Raw genomic sequence first — 25,189 nt, 5'->3', positions numbered from 1 at the left:
ACAGATAAAGAGAGGAAGAACCTTAATAACGTTTGCACGGGAACCCAAAGGCATTGTTTGATGTAATGATACGAAGCACAAAAACGTCATATCCGTTAGCGAGCCGGACATTATTCTGCTTGTACAGAGAACTAACCGCTGGTATACATGGGGATTAAGACTCGCCTCAGCTCTGCTCACAGGAAGTGGTTTCCTTCACTTTGTTTCTCTTGATTCTACATGGAAATCACGCAGGTCAATGATCTAAAATTGGACCTTGCGTTATTTTATGCGCGTCATGGTCTGGGCACCTGGCACTTCCTGACCCCCTCGACTCCCCATTCTCCCAACCCATCTTTCTGGACTGAACAGACCGTGAACCCTCCCTCTCCTCCCGCTGTCCAAACCTCTCTCCTTGCCTCCTCCCCGCCTCTTTCTCCCTCCCCCTGCCAAATATTCCTCCCGAAACGTCGACAACCTGTCTCAGTTCTGAAAAGCACTAAAGGTTCAGTTCCAAACAACACCGTCTTTCAATTTTTGCGAAAAGGTTAAATATCGAAATTCAGCTCAAACTGTCAAAACGAATATTTATTCATTTATCTTAACTCAAAAGAAAATGAGCGTACTTTTTTACTTTAGTTCGTTAAAACAAGAATGCAAATTGTTCACGTCAGTTTCATGTAGAAAAAAATACACGGTATTCAATTTACAAAACAGCACATTTTTACACTCTGATATAAAACAAAGTCCAAAATGATCTTTTAACGTCGGCAGCACAACAGACTGCATAGCATTCTGATAACTCTTCTGGATTTCTTTTTTGCTGGAAACTGCTGAGGTGATAACATGTCATTAATTCATACATCTTAATACAAGAAAACTACGCTAATTTCAATTTACTTACTCCGTTTACAGACGCCCAGGTGCAGACTACCGCACATTTATGGGCAAGCGATATTATATATTACGAGTTTCTATAGTAATTGACTTTCTTGTTATCGTTTGGCCTCTATCTCAAGGGTGGGAGAGTAGCAATGCAGATCCTATACATGGTAGTGTGGGGACAGTTTAGGCTCACAGTGGGAGAGTGGTGTGGAAGATAATTGTTTCTAAGAAGACTGGTGTGGATTTAAAGTCCCGTCAATACGAATAAATTGATTGACCGCTTAGTCTCGCCGTTTCTCTATTCCTCAGTTATTTCATTCTGATTCAACAATCTCATTCATATTTTCGTCCACAAAGTTTTCTTCCTCTTCACACGAAAAACAACTGAGAAATAGAGAAATAGCCAGACTAGCGTTTCTGTATTTACGTCACAGTCCTACTATCTCCAGTCTCACGGAAGTTAAATTTGACACCTTTATACGCCACACGCGTGGAAAAAGTTGATAAGGAATTCTTTTTCGAAGTTCATACGGGAACAATATGATGATTTGATCAAGAAAAGAAACCAATTTTCAGTCGTATACACTTCCAAATATTCCCGAGGTATGATTGTATTCTCAATACTTACTTCCTGCAGTGGTTCAAGAACTGTTTTAAGTTCTGTCAATTCCCTGGAAGAAAGAAAACAGAAAAACAATGTTACTCATCGTTTCGACAAGACCATTTTAAACTAATATTAAAAATCCCTCTCTTTTATCTCGCGAGTGTTAATCCTCACTTCTATATTACAGTATTTATTATGCATTGAGAATTGCAGTGTAATCCAACCCGAACTAATCACAAACTGAAATCCGATTTTGAAAGTGTCTGGCCCTTATCATTCCTTCCAGTGAGCTGGTGGAACTTCACAAAGCACAACAAGTTTTGCTCAGTTACGCCAGCTCTCTCACTTCGCTACAGTCACTCCAGCTCTAAAAATGATCGTTGTGGCATTGATGCAATAGTTTAGCTAGCTAGATCATCTACTTTGTTAAACTTACCTATCTTTGGTTGAGATTTCCTTCACAGCCTGAAAAGAAAATAGCAGTTACACTAATAACCTTGACAAGCTAGGATTACTGATCCTAAATCAAAAATGTACTTTTCATAATGACTCGCAAGGCACCTTTTCAAATCAGGGTTAATAATATTAAGTAATATTTCTTTCTTTCTTTCTTTCTTTCTTTCTTTCTTTCTTTCTTTCTTTCTTTCTTTCTTTCTTTCTTTCTTTCTTTCTTTCTTTCTTTCTTTCTTTCTTTCTTTCTTTCTTTCTTTCTTTCTTTCTTTCTTTCTTTCTTTCTTTCTTTCTTTCTCTCTTTCTTTCTTTCTCACCTGTTGTCGCCAAACTGAGAACTCCTCAGCCTTTCTTGTGCCCTGCCTAAATTGAAATAATAATAATTATGGTGTAAGTGTATCAATTATTTGCTTTCCATAGAGTCGCATCCTTAATTAAAATTCATTTTCAGTTTGTGCAGGGATGTTTAAAATAACCCCGAAGTTGTGATTAAAACAAAACCAAGCCAATGGGTTTGAAGCAGGAAAAGATTGTTTTCACCTGATAAGTTCATCTATTTCCAGAGAAAGTGACTGCGGAAATAAAAACAAACAAACAAATAATTTACGAAAAGAATACTTTTCACTCATCATGGCCTCCTGCTAGAATCAAAAGTTTTCACCATCCTCTTTGGGAATAGCGGTTCGTGGATCACAGACGGGCTGGTGATTTTAGATTGGATAGCAAGAGAATACCTAAGTAGCAAGGCCATGATTCATCTTTCGGTTGCTGTCGTGGCAAAGCAACTATGTGCTTTTTATTAGCACGGGTTTTATATCAAGCAATAGAAAATTTTAAATGCCACTCATAACTTTGTGCCGCCTCGCGCCGTTAAAGCCAGATTCCATTTTGGCGCGGAGCTGATTAATCACTATTTCGTACTTCGTTGTTTTTAATATTATTCTTAGCAAATTTATCAAATATCTCCAGAAATCCGTCTACAATGGTACATTGTGTCCACTAACTTAATCAATTTTCCCGGACATCACATTCCTACATTCCTGAAATCCCGTACCTATCCATTTTGTTTTGCTCAATTCAGACAAAGCTATGCCCCATTTGATCCTGGATTCCATTCTTTGTCGACGCGTTATCGAAGACTAACTACTAAAATTGACGTCACATTTCGAACCCCTGTCTGTAACGCAGCTCGCTTCCTGTATTGACAGCGTTAAGGCTTGGAAACTAGGCTAAACCTATCCACGAATAAACCTTAAACAGGAAAATGCTGCATTTTCCCTACTTCTAGCGACGTGATCAAAACAAGAAGCTTTCATAGTTTCAATACCTTAGGCATGTTCTCCATTTTGTTGAGCATTCCTGCCATCTCACTATAAAGACAAACACAAGTATTTAAGCATACCTTACATTTACACGAAAAGAACGAAACAGGATTTTAAAATCTCGCCTATCTTCCATTTACCTTTCCACCTTTGCTTTTAATGCCTACAAGATGTATAAAAAAATAAGTCAGTTTGAATAATTGTTTCAGCCATGCATCAAAGATTTCATGCGGGATTCTCTTTGAAAGTTGTATGTAACAGAAGAAAAATGTTTTCCGTGTTTATAGTCTTTGTAGTTTTCCATCAAAACAGATCCCTCGATTTTTAGGGTGGTTGTTGGTTTTAGTATCAAGAAAATGACATGAAAAGAAGGTACAAGATTTTTTTACCAATTATTTGTTGTTGTTTTTGTTTACTTCTTTGCATGTCTGTTTGTTTTTTGTTCTTTTTTCAATCTACCGAATTCAAAACCTTTTTATTGCAGAAATACGGAACTGATATTTCTTTAGTTTTAGGTCTAGAAGTTGTCTGATTTTTTATGCATTTACGCAGCGGTTTATTCAACATCTAGCGTAGCCATTGTAAGGTACCTCCACTCTCCTGTTCTCTTCATCCAAGGCCGCAGTCTAAAACAAATTAAACAGGAAAGCACTTAAAACAGTGAAGGCGAAACGTTTGTTCTCCGAAGAACTTTAACCAGAACATTAACTGTCTGCTGCACAATACGTGAAACCACTTTCCTACTCCAACGTTTGTATTTTGTTTAAATCGTCATACTTGGTGTTCTCAACATCACTGATCTTAACACATTTATACTTTTCTTTCTACGCGATATCTCAGTCCTAAGGTTTAGAACGATTGTGGTATCTCGTGTGGTCCGCAACCGAATAGTAAAATAATTACAATTAAAGTTAAAAGGAGACTTACAAACTGGTCATTCTCTTTTTGAAGCTCGCTGTTCCTATCCAATTGTTCCCTAAACAGAAAACAAATCAAGATTATTCGCCCATAAACTTTAGGATCACTGGCGGTCAAAGGAGCATAAGACCAACGCAATCGTTTGGTCAGATAAAAAAAACTTTTAACAAAATCTACTCACTTTTTCATCTCTTCGTGATGATCAAGTGCTTCTTGCACTTTAGAGACCTATTAGAGGAAATGAAATGATAGGAAACCAGTCATTAGAACGATCAATCAATCAATCAATCAATCAATCAATCAATCAATCAATCAATCAATCAATCAATCAAGCAGTCAATCAATCAAGCAACCTATCAATCGATATATCAATCAATCAAACAGCCAATCAATCAAGCAACCTATTAATCAATCAATTAATCAAGCAAGCAACCTATCATTCATTCATTCATTTATCCATTCATTCACTCATTCATTCATTCATTCATTCATTCATTCATTCATTCATTCATTCATTCAGTCATTCATTCATTCATTCATTTATTCATCCATTCAATTAATCAATCAAGCAATAAGGCAACCTATTAATCAATCAATCAATCAATCAATCAATCAATCAAGCAGTTAATCAATCAAGAAGTCAATTAATCAAGCAATCAATCAGCCATCCAAGCAATCAATCAAGCAACCTATCATTTATGTTTTCATTTATTCATTCAATCGAGCAATCAAGCAACCTACGTGTATCAATTAATCAATCAATCAATCAATCAGCTATCCAACTAGCCTGTTCCAGGCTCCTAGAGAGAAGCGCAAAGGAGAGTGCGAGGTGACAAAAACGAGGGGGGAATGGGGGAGAGAAAAAGAGGGAAAGAAGAGGAGCCTGTAATCATTTTCTTAAACACCTCATGCCGGTATACCAGCTCCCGGTATACCTTCTGATTGGTCAGTTTTGACAGTTCACACTTCACACGAAAGATATCGCGAAAGAATCTGAAAGAGTCAAAATGGCGAGTGTGTCACACGCGCGTGGTTTTGATGAGTTTAATGCAGTTTTAGAGAATTATCTTCGAGATTTTCCGCAAGTTAAAGTACTCAGGTAGGAGCAAATAGCTCTCGAAAGCGAGAGACAACAATGATAAGCTTTGAAAGACGAGGATCTGTTACACCCATATCCGTGATAAACAATTATCCTGCGGCAATTTAAATCTTCCCGCAGCGATATACAATAGCATAAAGAAATATTAATCCACGGATCCTGTGTCTTCACAGATAAAATTTATTTAGCGCTACCTGAAATCTTGCAGTTACTGATAAACTGATAAACTTTAACAAATGATCAAAAGGGAAGAATTTCTTATACAAAAGGAAAATCGCTTAAAGACATGCTTGTAAAAGCAAAACTGAAAAGGCTTTTATCAAAACGACGGACACACAGTGGGAGTCGTGCAGGTCTGTTAACCCCATTTTAACATTAAACGTGCCATAAATTCTGGCCAGGGTCTTGGCACAAGTGAGGCAAAAAAAAAAGGGGTGGAAAGCTCTTCGTTTCTTAAAAGCTTGCGAAGACACAACCAACCGAAGACACAACATCGGCCAACACTAGAGTCTCGTCGCTCGATAACGTCGCGTTAATAAGTTTCTTATTTCGAACGGCGTTGAACAAGGACACCCGGGGAACTTTCATTTCAAGACACGCCAATTTTTTTGGCAAAATTTACAGGATTGTGAGGGTTGAAATCCCAAACCCGGAGAACCTTTCGGTGCCCGCGACATCGAAGCGATGTATGGACAACCGCACGAGCGCGAGTAATCGAAACCCGTGACAATGAAAAGTTAGACATTTTGACATGTTGACACATTTTGGAAAAAGTGGGCGGCATGAGGTGTTTAAGAAAATGATTACAGGCTCCTCTTCTTTCCCTCTTTTTCTCTCCCCCAGCCCCCTCGTTTTCGTCCCCTCGCCCTTTCCTTCTCGGAGAACCTTTCGGTGCCCGCGACATCGAAGCGATGTATGGACAACCGCACGAACTCGAGAACTGGCGCGAGTAATCGAAACCCGTGACAATGAAAAGTTAGACATTTTGACATGTTGACACATTTTGGAAAAAGTGGGCGGCATGAGGTGTTTAAGAAAATGATTACAGGCTCCTCTTCTTTCCCTCTTTTTCTCTCCCCCAGCCCCCTCGTTTTCGTCCCCTCGCCCTTTCCTTCTCGCGTGTCTCTAGGAGCCTGGAACAGGTTACTATCCAACCAATTAATCAATGATAGGAACAACCCATCAATCAATCAATCAATCAATCAATCAATCAATCAATCAATCAACAAGCCAGTTTTAATATATCGACAGATAAGCATAACAGTGAGTGGATAACTTCAATAAAACCATTTCCCTCTTTACGGTTAAATGTTGCACCGAAATATGAACAAAGCTCCACATTCTCCAGCAAAAGGCGTCAACTTATTAACAGGCCTCTTGCATTTAAACGTAACTTTGCGATTTTGGAGATGTGGGTCACGTGACTTCTAAGTGAAAGGAACTTATTTCCGTTTTAGTTTGTATAAACCCACCTGCTCTTTGCAGCTCTTTTCTTCACTTTTCATTTGTTTCAGTTCACTATACGGAAAAGAGGAAGAAAAATATGATCATAACGTTTTAGGTAATGGCTGTCGACAAACTTTTATGCAGGCAATCTTAACCAACATATAAAACGAGAGAAGAAAAAAAATAGAATCAATAAAGCGATTCCTGCAAGTGATACAAGCTTCTAACAGTATTTACAATATCAGCACGAATCCGTTTTCAAGAGTTCAACCTGATGCTCCTGGCAAGGTAACCATTTTGTCTTTTCTATTTGAATTTATTAACAAACCATACTATGGCACGCCACGTTCTTTATTCACCCATAAGTAATGCAAATCGAGAGATAAAATTAACCAGGGAATATGACTTGCTGTTCAATATATTTACCTCTCCATCTGCTGCCTCGTTTCCAGCACGGTCTGTTGATCGAGTAAAACAGAAAATAAGAAAAAAAGAAAGAAAAGCTTTGAGGGTGGGAAGTACTGGATGGACGACTTCAGTAATGTAGTGAAGAGTCTATGTAGAGGGGTATCAATAACTTTGAAATTAACCTGCAAGAGAAGACAACTTTTCTGACACAAACACAAGGAACAACTTTACTTTGAATGAGAGGAAAGCGAAAGCGACCGGCTGAAATAATTAAACATACCTGGAAACTTTTCTTCATTTCATCCAAAGAGGCCTTTCGCTTTTCCCTCTATATCAAAACAACAACAACAACAACAAAAGGTAAATAAACAATGTACCAATCTGCTTTATAATTGTTTTAAAATGACTTTCCTAAAACCCTTCACAGAAAACGTCTCTTTGTATATAAGTTTTGTATCATATTTTTTGCAATACGTTTATATACTCTGTGTAAATGCTATTAGTCTTGATTTCAGTGTTTAATATTTTGGGTCAACATAATAACTAATCTGAACAACAACCGTTTGGTTTATTCTCAGAAGGCCTTCATGAACTAAATTTGTTTCAAGAAAAGTTGAATATGAAACTTAAACTAAGAAAATATAACAGTACAGTTTAGCATAAATGACATCATCAGGTACCTCCTGCTTCTTTTCTTCTATTTTTTGGACCAAATTCTCAATATCCCTGTGGATAAACAGAAGTGCATACTTTAAGAAGGCGGTTTTTTAAAAAAATGTTTAACTGTCATGTAAAAATAAACATTTCGAGAGGTTTGGAAAATTCGTTTTATTTTTGCTGCGATCATTCTGAAAGGTACACTGAGTGAACGTGTAACACAAAGAAATAAACAAGTAACGAGAGAGCTTATGGTTCGGAGTAATAATGCCATAAATAAAATAATAAAAATAGAGATGAGTTTAATATGAAGTTCTTTTTCAGTGTTGCTGTACTTAATATAATCTAGGCTACATAATATAATTCAGTGTGTGATTCTAAACATCAGAGCTAACAGAAATGATGCTGTACTTAAAATAATCTAAGCTACATAATATTTTCAGATCTAACAGAAATAAAAAAAAAGGTGCATACCTTTTGACTTCATTCTTTTTCTGAAATAAAGAAGAAGTTATTAGTATTAACCATATTATTTTCATTTTAAATTATTTTTTTGTGAAGTTTAATGCTCGGGCCCCACTAGCACTTATGCTATAAAAACTGCCGAGGGTAAATAAAAATTGTTACTATTTTTTTTAATATGACATAATAATATGATGATGGTGATGATGATGATGATGATGATGATGATGATGATGATGACATGACAGCGATGACTTTGTGATCAAATGACCAGCCCTTGAACTTTCCTTGAACGATGCACAATGCGATACAATTGCACTTTTACATTTTCATTGAAAAATAACCAACCATAACTGGTGTCTTCCCGTTATCTTTCTCTAACTCCTTCTTTATTGCAGGAAGACAATGACATAAAAACCTATATATTCTTCATTTAGTTCATTGTCGTTCTGACTCAACTAGGACTTATTAGTGATGGAGTAAGTTCTAGTAGAAGAAAGATCCTCGCAATTACCATGCAACGTAAGCAGTTGCGAAAGGAAAGCCTGAAAAAATTCAGGCTTGAACGGGATTCGAGCCCGTGACCTCTGCGATGCCGGTGCAGTGTATGGGTTCGAATCCCGTTCAAGACTGTTTTTTTTTTTTTTTCAGCCTTTCTTTCCGCAACTGCTTAAGTTCCGTAGTAATTGCGAGGATCTTTTTTCTATTTGATCTTTCATCCGCAGTTCAAATACATGTTTCATATATTTAAATTTTCAAAACAATTTCAAAAAATTTCAAAACCTTTTTGGTATAAATTTGATAATCATGATTAATATGACGATGACGACGATGACATCATTTACTTTGTCTGTAATGGTCATGGTCGTGATAAAGAGAGGAGTACTTTTGTATCGTTTTAAATTAATCGAGAGTTAGCTCGTTAGAAAGGCAAAAGAGGACCTTCAGTTCTGTTGTTAACATTTAGGGAAATTACCTCTTCTTCATCAATATTGTTTCCTTCGCCTTTCAGCTCCTGAAGTGTCCTGAAAAGAAACACAAAGTAATAAAATAACTCTTTACATTTTTTTTTTAAAAAGTAACACACCATAGGTAATTTCCTTTATCAGATCGTATTGTTTTTTGTTTTGTTATATTGTTTCAGTGAACACTCACCCGTGGAAGTCGGTGTTTCTTTCTCTTAGAATTTTTAAATCACCCTGTTGACAGATGATGGATAGATGCAGTTATAAACAAGAGCCCTAAACTAAAGATGTTTAGAGTACATTCCTGAAAGGTTCACATTTCCTTTCCTTGCTAATTCCATCCTTCATCAACTCACATACAATGTTTACCGTCCCACCCCAATACCCCCCTCCTCTACGCCAATTTTAACCCTGTTCTTATTCCTAATATCCTGAGTCCGTTTATACTTCGCTATCCCACAACCCTTGTCTCATTGTCTCTTTTGCTTTTGTTCTCAACTGTAATCTCCATTTGCTCTTTTCATATGATTTCTAATCTAGATCTCCTGATTCCCTTCTTTGTTTCTGTCCCATAATCTCGTCCTCCTTCTCACATGACTCCCGTCACTTACTATTCTCTCTATTTCATTGGCCCTACCCTATGTACTTTTTTTTCCCTGTGAACATAATATCCCACTGTTCCCCTTATTATTCGTTTAAAGGTTTTATCCCCCTGTTACCAACACTATCCACAGTGACAGTTCAGAACCTTAACAGGGTAGTGTGGGGACAGTTCAGGCTTACTGTGGGAGGGTGGTGTCGAAGCCGTTTGTTTCTTTAAAAAGGCCAAGAGGACCACTGTGAATCTAAGGACAGGTCCGTCCATACGAATGAATTATTGTTCGAACTTTTGCAATGCATACATTTTCATGTTTCGTAGGCAATTATACGCATCAGTAACGATCTGCTGAGTCAGATCTTTTTTGGTGACGTCAAGGAATAACCCATGCCTCACGCGGACATTGAGAGCCCATCTCAGCATTAATGGTTCCCGACTGTGGACACTATGCAATCTCTAGGATTGTTTACCTTGAAAATTTCGTGGCCAATTAGGCCACATATGATACTTATTTAATATAAGTTCATGTCCTCGTCGAAGTTTCGATTCCGCGCGATGGCCGAAAAGTCACCGAACGGTCGAGACTCTTCTGCCTCTTCGATTCTATACACCTGAAATCACTAGGCTGGTGATTTTAGATTGGACAGCGAGAGAATATCTTAGTTGTAAAGTCATGATTCATCTCCTGTTTCCCTTTGTGGCAAAGCAACTGGTGTGGTTTTAAGCAAAGCGTTTACACCAAGCAAAAAGAGTTTTAGACCACCTTTTTAAGGCCGGATTCCACTTTGTCGTGGCGCAGATTAATCACTGTTTCGTTCTTCAATGTCTTCAATCTTATTCTCAACAAACAAGTCAAATACACTAAACAAATCCGTCTACAATGGTATCCACTAATTTAATCCATTTTCCCGGACATCCTATTCCTAGAATGCCGCACCCAGCCATCCATTTCGTTTAGCTCAACCCAGCCAAAGCTATGCCCTATCTAAGCCTGGTTTCCAGTCTTCGCTGACGTGTTATCGAAGATGCTATTAAAGTTGATGTTACTGTTCGAACCCATGAATTTTACAATGTCGCCATTTACCTTTTCCATTTGCCCTTTCAGTTCCTACCATAGGAACTAAAGGCACAGATGGAAAGGCATTTGACAGCATGTGACGGTACGTAGAAACAATAACACATAGACCATCGTACCCCTTTTCCCTGTTCCTTTGTTTATCCCTCCGTTCTTCCTCTCCCCCCTGTACCCACTCTTGTCCCTTAGTTACCCCTGCTTTTCTTGTTTTTACCGTTCCCTCTCCAGTTTGCTTTTTCGGCCATTTTCCATCTCCTAATCTCATCATTTTCCCCATTTTCCCCAGTTCACACCATTCTACTAGCCCCCATTGTTTGTATATTATTTTTCTAAGAGGAAAAAAATCAAGCTTCTTATTTCTGTAAATTACAAACCTGGGCCTTCTCTTTTGCAACCTGAATTTTTTTCTTCGCTGCAGTCAACTGCTTGTATTGCATACTGCAACGAATTTAAAAGTAATAAGGGAATTTAATGGCAGTTACTTTCCTATTCTGTTCTTCGAGTGAGCAAGAACTCGTAGGAAGAAAAAAGTTTTATTTTTGCTATCGCCTCTTTGAAGAGCTTTTAACAATACAAACGCTTAGTGAAGGAAAAGAGGCTTTAATTCCGTCGGCTGTATGTGGTCTGTCCGATGGATATGTATAAAAATCCAATTGTGAAATATTTTAATTAAAATAAATGTTTAAAACAACAACCGCTTACTCCGTTTCCCTGGTTACCACTTTCAAGTAATCTTCCCTACACTTTAGTTTCTCTTTTAACCTCTAAAACAAAAAGGAAGAAAGAAGAAAAAAAGAATGAATGAGCGAACGAACGAATAAATGACTGACTGACTGAATGAATAACAATTCTATCGGCGATTTCATGAATAACAAAGGATACTTTTTGTCTGCGTGTTCTATGTTAGCTTCCGCTGTGTAATAATTATCAGTTTCAAAATATTTTTTAATAAATCCCATGAAAATACGCAAAAAAAATCAACTCAGTAGTTAGTCTCCTAAATTTTACAAAGAATCATGAGGATGTCCTGATATTAAGTTTTTATTATTTCAGTATCGTTAGACTCTCTTTTAGCAGATCGCTCTCAAATCTTGTCATGAAATATTCGCCTCTCTTAGAGCGGTTCAGTCTTATATCTTCTTATGAAATCCAATTCTTCAAACATTTCAAATGAAATTTCCCTCAGGATCACAGGCATTGCTCTAACTAGTTAGATCTCTCTTTAATATCAAAATGTACTTATTTCATTTTGTGGCTGATGACAATTTAAAAATCGTCATAAGCAAGAAAATAAAGTAAGTGCATTTTTTTTTTCATTTTGAAGAATTTTTCTTCGAAATGATGAAGAACTTTTGTCCGCATGTGTCATTTTTCCTTTTAATATATCACAGTGTATTACTTTATTTCAGTTGCTGATGACAATTTAAATTCTTCTTCGTTTCGAAGAAATTTTCATGGAAGTGGAGAAGAATTTTTGTCTGCATTTCTTATTTTTCTATTTAATATATCGTTATGTACTTACCTCATTTTCACGCTCCTGGTGATTCAACTTTTTCTCCATCTCAAAGAAATTATTTCTTCGATCTAAAATAAAAGCAGATTTTATTGGTTTTAGAGTCATCTTTTGGACTCTTCCAATTTTTGTTCCCGATACTTAGCAAACGAAAGCGATTTAAGCCAATTAATATCGGTCGGCCAGATATTACATCTTTTCTGGAATTTCCCCCAAAATGCCAATACTGGCATGCTAATCTCATCCCCCCACCTCCCCAAAATGTGTGCAAAATTTGTGTTAATGTAAATCGATTTTTATTGATTTTGAAAACTAAAATGTTGACAACTTATCAAGATTAAGTAAAACGTCGTACTTATTTGCGCAAGAAGCTGCCATCAGTTGTTATGAGAGACATTTAAAAAACATTCTTCTCAGAAACAAGGAGTGAAGAACTCACAGACCAACTCAGTGTCGAGACAAGCTGAATTGTCAACGGGAATTGGAAAAGTAAGCGAGTCTGTAAAAATGAAAAGCATTAAAAAGCTATTTTGTGGCTTTTTATTGATTGATAATTTTTTTTCACTTAAGTAAGATTTGGCGCTTTTAACTTTATTGAGTTCGAAAACTCTGAGTAGATCTTCTTATATCACCGACTTAGGAAGATTTACTCAAAGTTTTCGAAATAACCAATGGAATGACTTCATATTTATTATTTAACTTAAAAGTTTGGGTTTACCAGAAAGCACCGCTAACTTTTTGTTGACAATAGTAAACAATGTTCGCGCGCTAAACCACGCGTACAACTTAGTTGCACGCGTGAGATTACCAAACAAAAATTTCACGACAATTTAAGAGAACAATGTAAAAAATATGTTAGTTTATAAGAACCTGTTGCAGTTTAATGAAACATTATAGTTAAATCGATACAAGAAACAACTTTGACGGAAGGACTGATGTGTCAATATAGATTTTCTTGTAAGGCTTGCGGCTCCGCGCGTGCAAAGGTAAAAGATTTGAAAAGTGGCGAGAAAATGGCTGACGCGACAAGACGCGACTCGCATTGGGCCATTTTCATTGACCGGTCAGATTGGAGAACATAATCGATTTTACCAAATGTTTTCTCCAAATACAAACATCTGGGTACGAGATTAGGGTTTTTATTCACTGCGTTGCTTTCATCAATATTTTCTGAAAACTCCGAGTAAATTCCGTTATGACGTCAATTAAATTCGATGCGCGCGACTCTTCTAAAGTTCTAAGCATTCTTGGAATGACGTAATAAATAGATTTCTTAACCTCTACCGTAACCATAGCAGGCGTAAAAAAAAAAAACATTTGAAAACAAGTAAAAATCGTTGCACCTTTCCTTAAATGTGTATTACTCTATAAAATATATCGTTTGAAGTTCCTACACCCGTCTTTCTTTAAAAACGTGTGAAAGTTATGTGATGTATTGAATTGGAGTCAAAAACAAATTATGTAGTGGTGTAGTTTTTCTGCGCTTATCACAAAATAACTCCTGAACACATTGCGTCCCTACTGTGTTTTAAAATAACTTCGGAAATGTTATGTTTTGCAACTGTAAGTTGGCGAACAGTGCAGCGAAAAAGTGCATGGCGTAGTTTTTATTCCGACAGGATCCGAATGAAATGTTGGAAGCAAGCGATCAAGGAAAATCCACAAATTAAAGCGCAAACTGAAAAGCCTTTAACATATGACTACTTAAGGTTTGCTTACTAACCTGATGGACGGCCAGAGGCCATTTTCTTAGCTTTTTGCTTGTCACTTTCTTTATACTATCACGCTGTAAAGATTTCTAAGTCGCTTTTCCAACGTTTCCCGAAAACTCCGAGTAAATTTACCTTTATGACGTAGCGTAATTTTAAACACGCGCGGTTTGTCGGTTTGCTAGTGCGCTATAGCGTTCTTTTTGGTCAGCAGTTTGTGATTGAAGAAACAACTGATCTTGATATACTTGTCATCATAAGCTCTCGGAAAATTGCATTTCAACTGAGTAAAGTTTGTTTAAGCCTGTGAGCAGGCTTTTTTTTTTCGGGGGAGCGCGAAAGTGTGGCAGCGCGAGAGTCGGCGGTCGAGACCTTCGCGCTGCCAAACTTTCGCGCTCCCGCGAAAAAAAGAACTCCTAATGGCAGGTTAAGTTTGTTTAAGCTCTCTAATATCAACTCAAACTACACCCAGAGTGCAGCAGCCAGTCTCGTGTTTTTTTCCATTCGCTTTCTTCTATTTATTTCGTAAATAATATCTTTCAAAATGGTCCAACCAAGTGAGGATTGTTGAGTCACGTGACCAAGCTTTTTCTTTGAATCTTAAGTGAGTAAACCAAAAGCATATCGCCGTCGACTTGCCTTCAAAGGGAGCACAAAAAATGAAGCCGTACCGTGTTACGGAGAGTTTCTTTTTTTTAATTTTTTTATTTATTTATTTTTTTTCCAAGGGTTTATTACCTAACGCATGCTGGGTAAAGACGGTGAGAACAGATACATGACTAGTTCCCTGCGAGTGCAATGTGATTTTATTTGACAGAGAATTTGGACTCTATCAGTTTTGTTGAAATACATGCCAACCAGATTTTTTTGAAAAGGCGGTCGATGAGAACTTGGGTTCTTTTCATTGCACGAGAAGGTTCAGAAAAGTGCAGAGGAGAGAAGAAAGGAGGAAAAAGGGAGAGGAAAAGAAAAAAAAAAGACTACGCAACTTGTTGTTTTTATATTGGCAACGTTGGACAAAAACCGTTCGCTGCGCACTTCGAGCGGACCAATTGTCAATAATTGGGGTAGATGCAATTTCAGTCTTGTTGCCGATGATGTCCCAAGGAGCTCGAGCTCAAAGATATCTACCCATGAGGCAACCGTTCAGCCTGAGTAATGTGATACTTGCACTTGACTTTCTAGCGGTTTACACCAACGATTAGCAATATGGATAGTCAGTGAAACTTGGCCTTTACCTCACTTGGTTTTGGGGTGTAATGAGGATTGCTAATTCCTCCTGCATGGGAACTTTTTAATTTAGAAACAATGATCAAGTTTCAAGTGTCATGTTCTTCTAAACGAGTCTTTATTCTGATTTTGTTGGTTTCATTCCAACGTTCCATTCCATTCCATTCCATTCCATTCCATTCCCGCATTTGCAACAAAGGGAGAAAGTCGTCTTCAAGACGAGGTTACTCGCACCAGTGCCTTTTCTGCATTCAAGATGGTGCCTTGCTGAGGACGAAATGTATTTCTCTAGAAGTCACGACATCTTTAACTTTTAACTGCTTTCTGGAGGTTACAGAAAAACGGCGTTGGAATGCCGCGAAACGCTGGCCAGCTCTGCAACAGTAGGAAAGCCGCCATGCTACCTTTCGAACATATCCCAGGTAGAGATCCCCAAAGCGAAATGGAGCTTTATGGATTATATTATCATTACAAAACTGAAGGATTTAAGTAAACTGTACAAACTGACCGATCAGTGATTCCCAGAGCGTGGCCACATTTTCAAGGAAGATATGAAAAATGGCGTGGCGATTGCAGATGTTATTGATCCAGGTAAGCTTATATAATTTTGGGAAAGTGTTCTGTGAAGAGGGAAAGTACCCTTGTTGCCTTGGAGACAGCCTATTAACAGTTTTTTTGGGGTTGATCACCGTAAGCGAAGCAGCCTTTTTTAAGGGTGTTCATGTTGTGAGTATAAATATTCTCTCTTTTACTAATATTAATCTCTAGCCATTCTCGGTGGATCAGGAGCTCTGACAGCAAACCCTTCTGTGGTAATGGGAGAGCCCCTGTTATAATACTGGTGATTTAGGCCTGTTCCAGACACTGCTCCACTCATGTGCTTACCCTGGAAAGAGTGGAATCTGAATCAGTTTGGCACAGCAAAAATTGTTAATTATGCAACACTGAAGAGGCAGCTGATTTAGATACTGTTCAGTATCATGTGCTGAACTTAATGCATCATGAAATTACCCATTAACAAAGTTACTGGTTAAAATGATTTGTAAAAGATCATAACCTTTCAGAAGCCTGTCTGCTACCTTCGACATATAAATTATGTGTGAAATATTAAACTAAAAGAAGTTTAAATATAGTGAGTAGTATGCATAAATATTAAGAACTAAAATACATAAAAGGTTGTTGACAAGAAAGCTAAAAGCATCAAAATCAAAGTTTATTTGAAAGTGTCAGAATAATTCTGACACTTTCAATTTAGTAATTCTATCTACTTGTTTGAAAGAGTGCTATAAATTATTGTTTTGGAAGCAGGCATGAGTTGACTTTACATCTGGGCTCTCCTACTGAGTACTAAACACAAATTCTACTCTTCACAGGTTTGTGTAATATTAATCTCCCCCATCATTTCATAATGGGAAACCCCCCCCCCCCTCCCCCCCTTGCACTACCCTGTTTCCAAAACCTACATGGATATGTAATCCAAGAATTTCTGGATAGCAGAGTTTCTTTTTTTTTATAACCATGTAAACCGGTATTTAACACATTAGTGTCTTACATGCTTGGCCAGGTTGAACTCTTCATTGTTGTGTTGTTTCCTTAGACAAGAAACTGCTCCACATTGTCTTTCTTCACCCAGATATATAAATGGGTACCGGCGACATACTTCTGGGGGTAACCCTGCGGAGGACTAGCATCCCATCCAGGGGGGAGTAGCAACACTCCTAGTACTGCTATTTGCTCCATGCTACAGAAACTGGGCCAAGCTCTAGCCATGTGGGGCACTTAGGTGCGACTGTACCTTTACCTTGCATGATTAATAGTGCATATCACATTATGACAGCTGAACCTTATAAAAGTTAAAGCACTGTTTTATTTATTTATTAACTTTTTTTTGTTTTTCAGATATTGAGCCTTCAGCATTTGATGCTTGCCTGGGGTTGTATGAAGTTGCCCTGAAACAGGAAGCCCAGAGATTGATTAAGCAGATGGATAACTTTTTTGAACTTCTACACAAGCTTAGATTCGTTCTACCAAGCACAACTGCTGGGAAATACATAGAGGAACAAACATTTAAGAAGTTCCTCAAGTGTGGTGATGCTGCTTTTAAAAGCAGCCAGAGCTTCGTTGGCAAGAAAATGAAGGAACTTAAAGATATGGGGAAAAAAGGAATTAATCCAAGACATCTAATAATTTTCAAGGTGTGTATATGAGGGAGTAGCATGTGGGTTAAGGACAAAGTAACCCATTATCAGCCCTGTTTCCATTGTTTTCTTTTCTTGATAGGGGGACCTGGGAAATGTTTTGTGTCTTTGGGATCAGTTGTTTTGTATTTTGGATTTTTCTGTTATTTTGTGTGGTTCCAGGAGATATCCATAGAAATATACAGTTCACCTCTCCCACAGAAGATTGGGCATTTGAGGTTTAAAAGGAGGCTAAACAGCAGTGTTGAGAGAGGTGGGATTGGGGGAAGGGGTGTTTGTGAGTGTGCGTGTGTTTGTGTGTATGTGTCTGTGTGTGTGTGTGGGGGGCTGGTGCAAACCAAAAATCTTCCATGTGAGGGGTATGGGTATATTTTTTCTGGAGCAATCCACTGGTCGAGAGAAAAGACTTTATTCATTAAAAATGACAGACTTCTATAACTGCATCTTGCGTACATTTCTGCCACTCACAAAAAGAAAATGTCAGGTTGCTTAAGGTTAATTCTCATTGGCTTATAACCCAACAAAGCATTTTTGATGAGAGATGCTTAATTAGAGCAGTTGGCAATTCCGGACTAGGGTGGGGGAAGGGTTGGAGGGGGGGGGGGGGGCACTCTGTGCCCCACAGTAACCTGAATTGAACCTGAATAACTTTTTCGATATTTGAACCAACGCCCTGAAACTTCACAGGCCTTTTTCAAAAATTGCTGACAGGCGTTTTCTTTTTTTTTCTTCAGACAATACAATAAGAAGAAACTAAGCTTTGTCTAGATAGGGATAGAAAGAACTATTGGGTACTCTATAAATTTCTCTAACTCTCTCCTTCTGTCTCCTACACAGTTATCCAAGCCAGCACCCAGTTATGCGCATCGGTGAGAGAGAGAAAATTACAAAACATGACTAAGTGTAGAGATGAGCCTTGAACCACTGCAGCCCTCTGATGCTCTCATTGAAATTCCAATATACTCACCACTTAAAAAAGCTCCTGTAACTACATCATCATGTAGCACAAACCCCTTTAAAATACTTTTTTAAATATTGTATTACAAGGCAACTAACTTACTTAAATATCTTGTTAAACTAGTCTCCGTTACTTTTTTTTTTTAATTTTACTTTTAATCTTTAATGATTGTTTTTTGTTCAATTACTTTTTATCTCTGTACTCAAGACATGCACTACATAGCGTTAAGTTCAATGGTTTGGACAGCCCTTGCTGCTGCAGTCCTCGTACAAAGCTCCTTAACCGCTTTCCTAAACTCTTACATTCTTATGGCATATATCAATGGATTGACTATAGAATTAGCATAATGTAACAACATTAACGTTTGGACTGTGTGAAAATTTGTTGCAAGAGACATTTGACTGAGTATGTGATCCTCAATTGCCATCCAAATAGATAAGGGCGGAATGGTCAGGATAGAGACCACGGTAACTATGCTTAAGATTGCTGAAAATTTCCTTTCTGACGCAACTACACTAAAATGCTGCGGATGAGGGTTACTTTTTATCTTTACGGTAATAATTGCGTAAGAAACAGTTAGAATAAGAAGGATAAGAGAAGTGTAACACGCAAATGTGTGGGGAAATATAGCTAATTCGAGCCCTTCAAGCAACATCATCGTGGATGCAAGAAGCAAAGTTATCATCCAACTGCCAATAATAACCTTGAAGTAAAGCCATTTCTCAATTAAGCAGTGCCTAAAGGGGAAAAGTGTGGCGTGTAACCGCTCTAAAGAAATTAAGGAAAGATTGGCTTGAGAAGTTAGGGGAAATATGACGCTCGAGGTTGAAATGATGAATTCTTTCCAGTTGAAACCATGTCCACGATCCAAATCTGGGAGGAATTTTTTCCACTGGTCCCGTCACTCCTCCCACCAGTAAATCAGCCACAGTCAGGTTTATACACTATAGAAGTGTATATACACTTCTATATTCTTGTTATCTCATATTTGCAAGTATGCTGTCTTCATGTCATGTATTAGCCAATCATTTTTTCCATGTATTTTTCGAACTTTAATTCTAGTAGCCGTTACTATATTTTTGTTATCTCATATTTTCAAGTACGCTGTCTTCATATCATGTATTAGCCTATCATTTTTTTTTTTTTTTCATGTATTTTTCAAACTTTAATTTAAGGAGCCGTTACTATATTTTCCTTCAGTATAGCTCTGGCCCTGAGGAAGACTAATTCTATTAGTCGAAATATTGGCCACTAATAAATCTGCCCTTTGCCATAGTGCCAGCCTTGCATTCAGCAACGGTAATAATAATGATAATGATAATGATAATGATGATGATGATGATGATGATGATGATGATGATGATGATGATGATGATGATGATAACAACAACTAATAATAATAATAATAACAACAACAACAAAAACAACAATAACATTAATAATGGTAACAATAACAATAGTAATCTGAAAGAAGCGATGCTTGCTACAAATTTAATTGAAATTCGTGAAAGGATCACAAACAATGCCTCTAAAACATTTGGACTTTTCTATGGCGAGGTGTACACTTTCTTGTTTCGTGTACGATAGCTATGATCACATTGATTGAACATATATCACCCGATCGACGCCAGCTGTTTTCGGCGAAGCTTAATCTTTCCATCGTAAAGATCGAAGGATGCAGATACTTGCATCAAATATATAATAGACTTTTCGGCTCAATAAAATAGTCGACGCGTGAAAGTTTCATGAAGCACATAATCAGTTTTGCCTACATGAAGTTGATTCTTGTAGCGTTTAGGAAGATTAAATTTGACAATTTTTTATCCAAGGTATTTAAAAGCTGTTCTTTTTTTTACATGTTGGTGACTACTTTCACTGCTTATGACATTAAGCTTATCCAGATCATCTCTTAAAACGTCAGCTGTGTTCATATGGCATGAATCTGATTGGTGGTCTAATTTCTTCACTGAGATGTATTATCCTGAGTCAATTTGTAGGCCCCACAGTAACCTGAATTGAACCTGAATAACTTTTTCGATATTTGAACCAACGCCCTGAAACTTCACAGGCCTTTTTCAAAAATTGCTGACAGGCGTTTTCTTTTTTTTTCTTCAGAAAATAGAATAAGAAGAAACTAAGCTTTGTCTAGATAGGGTTAGAAAGAACTATTGGGTACTCTATAAGTTTCTCTCCCTCTCTCTTTCTGTCTCCTACACAGTTATCCAAGCCAGCACCCAGTTATGCACATCGGTGAGAGAGAGAATTACAAAACATGACTAAGTGTAGGGATGAGCCTTGAACCACTGCAGCCCTCTGATGCTCTCATTGAAATTCCAATATACTCACCACTTAAAAAAGCTCCTGTAACTACATCATCATGTAGCACAAACCCCTTTAACATACTTTTTTAAATACTGTATTACAAGGCAACTAACTTACTTAAATATCTTGTTAAACTAGTCTCCGTTACTTTTTTTTTTTAATTTTACTTTTAATCTTTAATGATTGTTTTTTGTTCAATTACTTTTTATCTCTGTACTCAAGACATGCACTACATAGCGTTAAGTTCAATGGTTTGGACAGCCCTTGCTGCTGCAGTCCTCTTACAAAGCTCCTTAACTGCTTTCCTAAACTCTTGCATTCTTATGGCATATATCAATGGATTGACTATAGAATTGGCATAATGTAACAACATTAACGTTTGGACTGTGTGAAAATTTGTTGCAAGAGACATTTGACTGAGTATGTGATCCTCAATTGCCATCCAAATAGATAAGGGCAGAATGGTCAGGATAGAGACCACGGTAACTATGCTTAAGGTTGCTGACAATTTCCTTTCTGACGCAACTACACTAAAATGCTGCGGAGGAGGGTTACTTTTTATCTTTACGGTAATAATTGCGTAAGAAACAGTTAGAATAAGAAGGATAAGAGAAGTGTAACGCGCAAATGTGTGGGGAAATATAGCTAATTCGAGCCCTTCAAGCAACATCATCGTGGATGCAAGAAGCAAAGTTATCATCCAACTGCCAATAATAACCTTGAAGTAAAGCCATTTCTCAATTAAGCAGTGCCTAAAGGGGAAAAGTGTGGCGTGTAACCGCTCTAAAGAAATTAAGGAAAGATTGGCTTGAGAAGTTAGGGGAAATATGACGCTCGAGGTTGAAATGATGAATTCTTTCCAGTTGAAACCATGTCCACGATCCAAATCTGGGAGGAATTTTTCCACTGGCCCCGTCACTCCTCCCACCAGTAAATCAGCCACAGTCAGGTTTATACACTATAGAAGTGTATATACACTTCTATATTCTTGTTATCTCATATTTGCAAGTATGCTGTCTTCATGTCATGTATTAGCCAATCATTTTTTCCATGTATTTTTCGAACTTTAATTCTAGTAGCCGTTACTATATTTTTGTTATCTCATATTTACAAGTACGCTGTCTTCATATCATGTATTAGCCTATAATTTTTTTTTTTTTCATTTTTGAAGCACATAATCAGTTTTGCCTACATGAAGTTGATTCTTGTAGCGTTTAGGAAGATTAAATTTGACAATTTTTTATCCAAGGTATTTAAAAGCTGTTCTTTTTTTTACATGTTGGTGACTACCTTCACTGCTTATGACATTAAGCTTATCCAGATCATCTCTTAAAACGTCAGCTGTGTTCATATGGCATGAATCTGATTGGTGGTCTAATTTCTTCACTGAGATGTATTATCCTGAGTCAATTTGTAGGTTTTGTTGACGAGGAGATCGAAGGTCAAACAAATGATGGCTCACTCGATCGTGGAAGAATTATTTTTTTTCTTTAAACTAGACGAGAAACAAGCAGTTAACAAATATACTGAACTAAACATGAAGTGTGTCGGGTATACAGTAGAACCTCTCCACAGCAGACGCAAAAACAACTGATTGACCTAATATGACAGCTGTCAATCGAGTCACACCAAACTTCCCCAAAATGTGTCTAAAGTATAAACAAGAAACTATAGAAGATGACAGGTGCTTAAAAAACGTCCTTTAAAACTGGAGCAATAAAGTATAGGGTTACCTTTTGTCAACTCTTTTGTCATTTACGCATCTGCCTTAATAGCGCCTCATATTTTTTTCTTTTATTCTCTAAATTATTTTGCAAAAGGTAAACGAACTCTCTTGACTGATGAGCTAAACGATTACTTCTGTGAAATTATACTTCCCTTCCTTAATTTAAAATTTTATACTTAGTGATCTAGCTCTCCATGTCACCCTGCAGCTCAGAGATTAGCGACTGACCATGCATTACAGGGAACGCTATCATGATAGGTTTTACTCGCGTTGGGAAGGAACACTTTTTCTTAACTTTGTTTCATGTAATCGCGGCATGTGGAATACTACTTCTTTCTTTATATTCCATTGTTGGCCAAAAACGTCACTTTTCAACAAGTGTTGGAATATTTTAATATTCACGATCTTAATGTGTAATTCGCCGCTCAACTGAAAGGTCGTCTTAGATCATCTTTCTTACTAACAGTGAACTCCGTGGACTTACACTTCACTGGAATGCTAATAGAAACGCAAAATAATAATTTCATGCCTGGTTTGCCTGAATGTTTCGGCCTTTCAACAGCCCCACAGCATATTCACCATGAAACGACGCTTGGAACAAACTTAATTAGAGTTTATAAAAATGATCTGCAAACCCTACCCCTAAAACGCCTGATATATTTCTAAGAGAAACGATTTTACATCCTGTTCGGGTTGTAATAAAATATTATTACCCACCTCGTTTTTTGATAACCTAAATAATGCCAACTTGACTCCAAACCTTCCTTTAACTGGTGAAACTAGATCTTGCTATAAACTTGTCGCTCATTTGCATTAAAATAGCTCTTCTTTCGATTAAGTTTAGTAGATATGGAAAATTTTCATTTAGAGCAAATTTATATGTCAACTCAAGTTATTTTTTTAACTGCCTCAGTTTCAATCGCGTTTGTCTTTTTAGCCAGTCCAAGCTGTTACAGCCTGCTTGGAGACATCCGATCTGATATTTCCTTTCCTTAAACAGGAAAAGAGAGTCTAATGCAACGCCGTTGTTAATCGTGTTTCAGTATCCTTCTATTTCTCTAGAATTGCTAGATTAAATTTGTAAAAGAACGAGGGAGCCAGTGAACGAACAGACAGACGAACGAATGGATGAATATACGGACTGAGGAGCAAAGAAGGGTTGGACAAAATGTCCATCTAATTCACTAAGGAATCACACAAAAACTAACGTCTACGTAAAATACAATAAAATTACAATGCAAAATTGAACTCGAGTATAGATAATACAACGTTACAAGTTATGCTGGAACTTGTAAGAAGGAAAATTAAAATTATTATTTGTTTCCTAAAGTAAAGGTAAAGCGAGAAGAGTCAACTCTGATTGGCTATTACCACGGAATACTCGAGATAATTTATGCGACGTAATTTACTAGCGGATTTTTCATTGACATACATTAGATATATATTCTTTCTCTCTTTCTGTTTTAGTTACTTCAGCGGTTCCTCTTAAAGTATCACCGCGAACCATTGGAGTTGCACCAGAATCTGATTGTTGTCCAGTATAAACCAGTTAAGATCAAGTTTGTTGACCACTCTTGAAGCTCAGCGTGGCGTCCTAACGTCATCGTTTTCATCATGCATTCAATGGGAAATAGACCAACACATGTCTATTATTAACTTCCAATTTTACTGATATCGACGCAAGTTACGAATTCGGCGCCATTTTTCCCTGATAAATTTCTGAAAAAGTCCTGAAGTTTTAGGGCGTGTACTAAATATTAATGTTATTCAGCTTCACAGTCGCCGTTGGTAAGAATCTGTCCCCTTCTCCCGGCGGTCTAGATAGCATTAAAACTTTTCCTGGCAAGTTTTTTATACTGAGAAATTCAAAGAAATCGTGTAATTCTTTTCTTCTGTAAAACTCGTTTGATTTAGATGTAAAATAATAGGATTCTCCTTAATTGTTAACGTCATTGTGCTCGGGCATCTGAAGGGAAACATTTGGTTACCATACTGGTTTGCAGATATTCAAGTTACTTAACGGTGGTAAATTGAGTTTCAAGACTGGGTTTTCGAACAGGGACTGAATAACATTTAGCAGTTACATATAGCAGCTGCAGCGTTATATTTCATTCTGAGTATTGAACAATCTCAATCATATTTTCGCCCACATAGTTTTTTCCCTCTGCACACGAAAAAAACTGAGGGATAGAGAAGTAGTGAGGCTAGCGTTCCTCTTTTGACGTCACAGTCCTACTATCTCTAGTCTCCCGGAAGTGAAAATTCGCCTAAAACACCAGGAAGAAAATTGATAAGGAATTCTTTTTCGATGCCCTACGGGAACAATATGACGATTCGATTAATCAAATAAACAAACTTCCCGTCATATACACTTCAAAATATTCCTGATGTATGATTGTATACTCAATACTCACTTCCTGCAGTGATTCAAGAACTGTTTTAAGTTTTGCCAGGTCACTGTAAGAGAGAAAACAAAACCAAAAAAAAAAAAAAAAAACCCGAGTATTTTAAACTGATATTAAAAATCTCTGAGTTTTATCTCTGAAAAGGAAAAACCACCTTACTCGCAGACTAGAGAGATATCTTATATTAACATTTAAAATATGTCTTTCGAAAGAGGCCTGACTGCTGACACCTCAGTACGGTCATTCTAACTTCCAAAACA

At 37.3% G+C, this 25,189-nt stretch overlaps 2 protein-coding genes across 9 annotated transcripts in view; one reads left to right on the top strand and one right to left on the bottom strand.

The window, feature by feature from the left end:
- Window positions 1-552: 552 nt before the first annotated feature.
- The window catches only part of LOC146464243 (uncharacterized), a 36,580-nt gene continuing 11,943 nt past the window's right edge, over window positions 553-25,189 (bottom strand). Inside the window, exons 1-21 of one of the 7 annotated variants that reach the window (XM_085129957.1) lie at window positions 14,105-14,364; window positions 12,391-12,452; window positions 11,571-11,632; window positions 11,243-11,306; window positions 9,386-9,429; window positions 9,207-9,255; window positions 8,243-8,262; window positions 7,792-7,837; window positions 7,392-7,439; window positions 7,130-7,161; window positions 6,730-6,775; window positions 4,340-4,386; window positions 4,168-4,216; window positions 3,831-3,866; window positions 3,381-3,403; window positions 3,246-3,288; window positions 2,459-2,490; window positions 2,236-2,281; window positions 1,905-1,933; window positions 1,489-1,535; window positions 553-809 (exon numbers count right to left, since the gene is read on the bottom strand). In XM_085129957.1, coding sequence (XP_084986083.1) covers window positions 610-809; window positions 1,489-1,535; window positions 1,905-1,933; window positions 2,236-2,281; window positions 2,459-2,490; window positions 3,246-3,288; window positions 3,381-3,403; window positions 3,831-3,866; window positions 4,168-4,216; window positions 4,340-4,386; window positions 6,730-6,775; window positions 7,130-7,161; window positions 7,392-7,439; window positions 7,792-7,837; window positions 8,243-8,262; window positions 9,207-9,255; window positions 9,386-9,429; window positions 11,243-11,306; window positions 11,571-11,632; window positions 12,391-12,452; window positions 14,105-14,126 — 1,047 coding nt within the window. In that variant the 5' untranslated portion in view covers window positions 14,127-14,364 and the 3' untranslated portion in view covers window positions 553-609. Of the gene's footprint in view, window positions 813-1,488; window positions 1,536-1,904; window positions 1,934-2,235; window positions 2,282-2,458; window positions 2,491-3,245; window positions 3,289-3,380; window positions 3,404-3,830; window positions 3,867-4,167; window positions 4,217-4,339; window positions 4,387-6,729; window positions 6,776-7,129; window positions 7,162-7,391; window positions 7,440-7,791; window positions 7,838-8,242; window positions 8,263-9,206; window positions 9,256-9,385; window positions 9,430-11,242; window positions 11,307-11,570; window positions 11,633-12,390; window positions 12,453-14,104; window positions 14,374-25,189 lie in introns of those variants that run through there. The other 6 variants (XM_085129960.1, XM_085129959.1, XR_014868527.1 and 3 more) reach the window with 6 other exon arrangements.
- LOC146464245 (uncharacterized) lies at window positions 14,981-24,778 on the top strand. Of its 2 annotated transcripts, none has more exons than XM_085130013.1 (3): window positions 14,981-15,911; window positions 17,220-17,515; window positions 23,992-24,778. In XM_085130013.1, exons 1-3 carry the CDS (start codon window positions 15,872-15,874, stop codon window positions 24,100-24,102), a joined length of 447 nt encoding a protein of 148 aa, XP_084986139.1. In that variant the 5' UTR covers window positions 14,981-15,871; the 3' UTR covers window positions 24,103-24,778. The 2 variants fall into 2 exon arrangements, with proteins under 2 accessions (XP_084986139.1, XP_084986141.1); XM_085130015.1 differs by lacking the exon at window positions 23,992-24,778 and adding an exon at window positions 18,356-19,750 and having other exon boundaries at window positions 14,983-15,911.

Source organism: Pavona decussata, unplaced genomic scaffold, assembly GCF_977016875.1.
Source record: "Pavona decussata unplaced genomic scaffold, jaPavDecu1.1 SCAFFOLD_166, whole genome shotgun sequence".
NCBI lineage: Eukaryota > Metazoa > Cnidaria > Anthozoa > Scleractinia > Agariciidae > Pavona > Pavona decussata.
Note: the sequence above shows the minus strand (reverse complement) of the source record. Positions and strands in the feature narration are given on the sequence as shown.

Bases quoted from the DNA above. Each gene is read 5' to 3' on its own strand.
- LOC146464245 (XM_085130013.1), top strand. From the start codon at position 15,872: ATGAAAAATGGCGTGGCGATTGCAGATGTTATTGATCCAG. The intron at 15,912-17,219 runs GTAAGCTTATAT...TTTGTTTTTCAG, and splicing joins TGCAGATGTTATTGATCCAG to ATATTGAGCCTTCAGCATTT. The intron at 17,516-23,991 runs GTGTGTATATGA...TTTCTGTTTTAG, and splicing joins GACATCTAATAATTTTCAAG to TTACTTCAGCGGTTCCTCTT.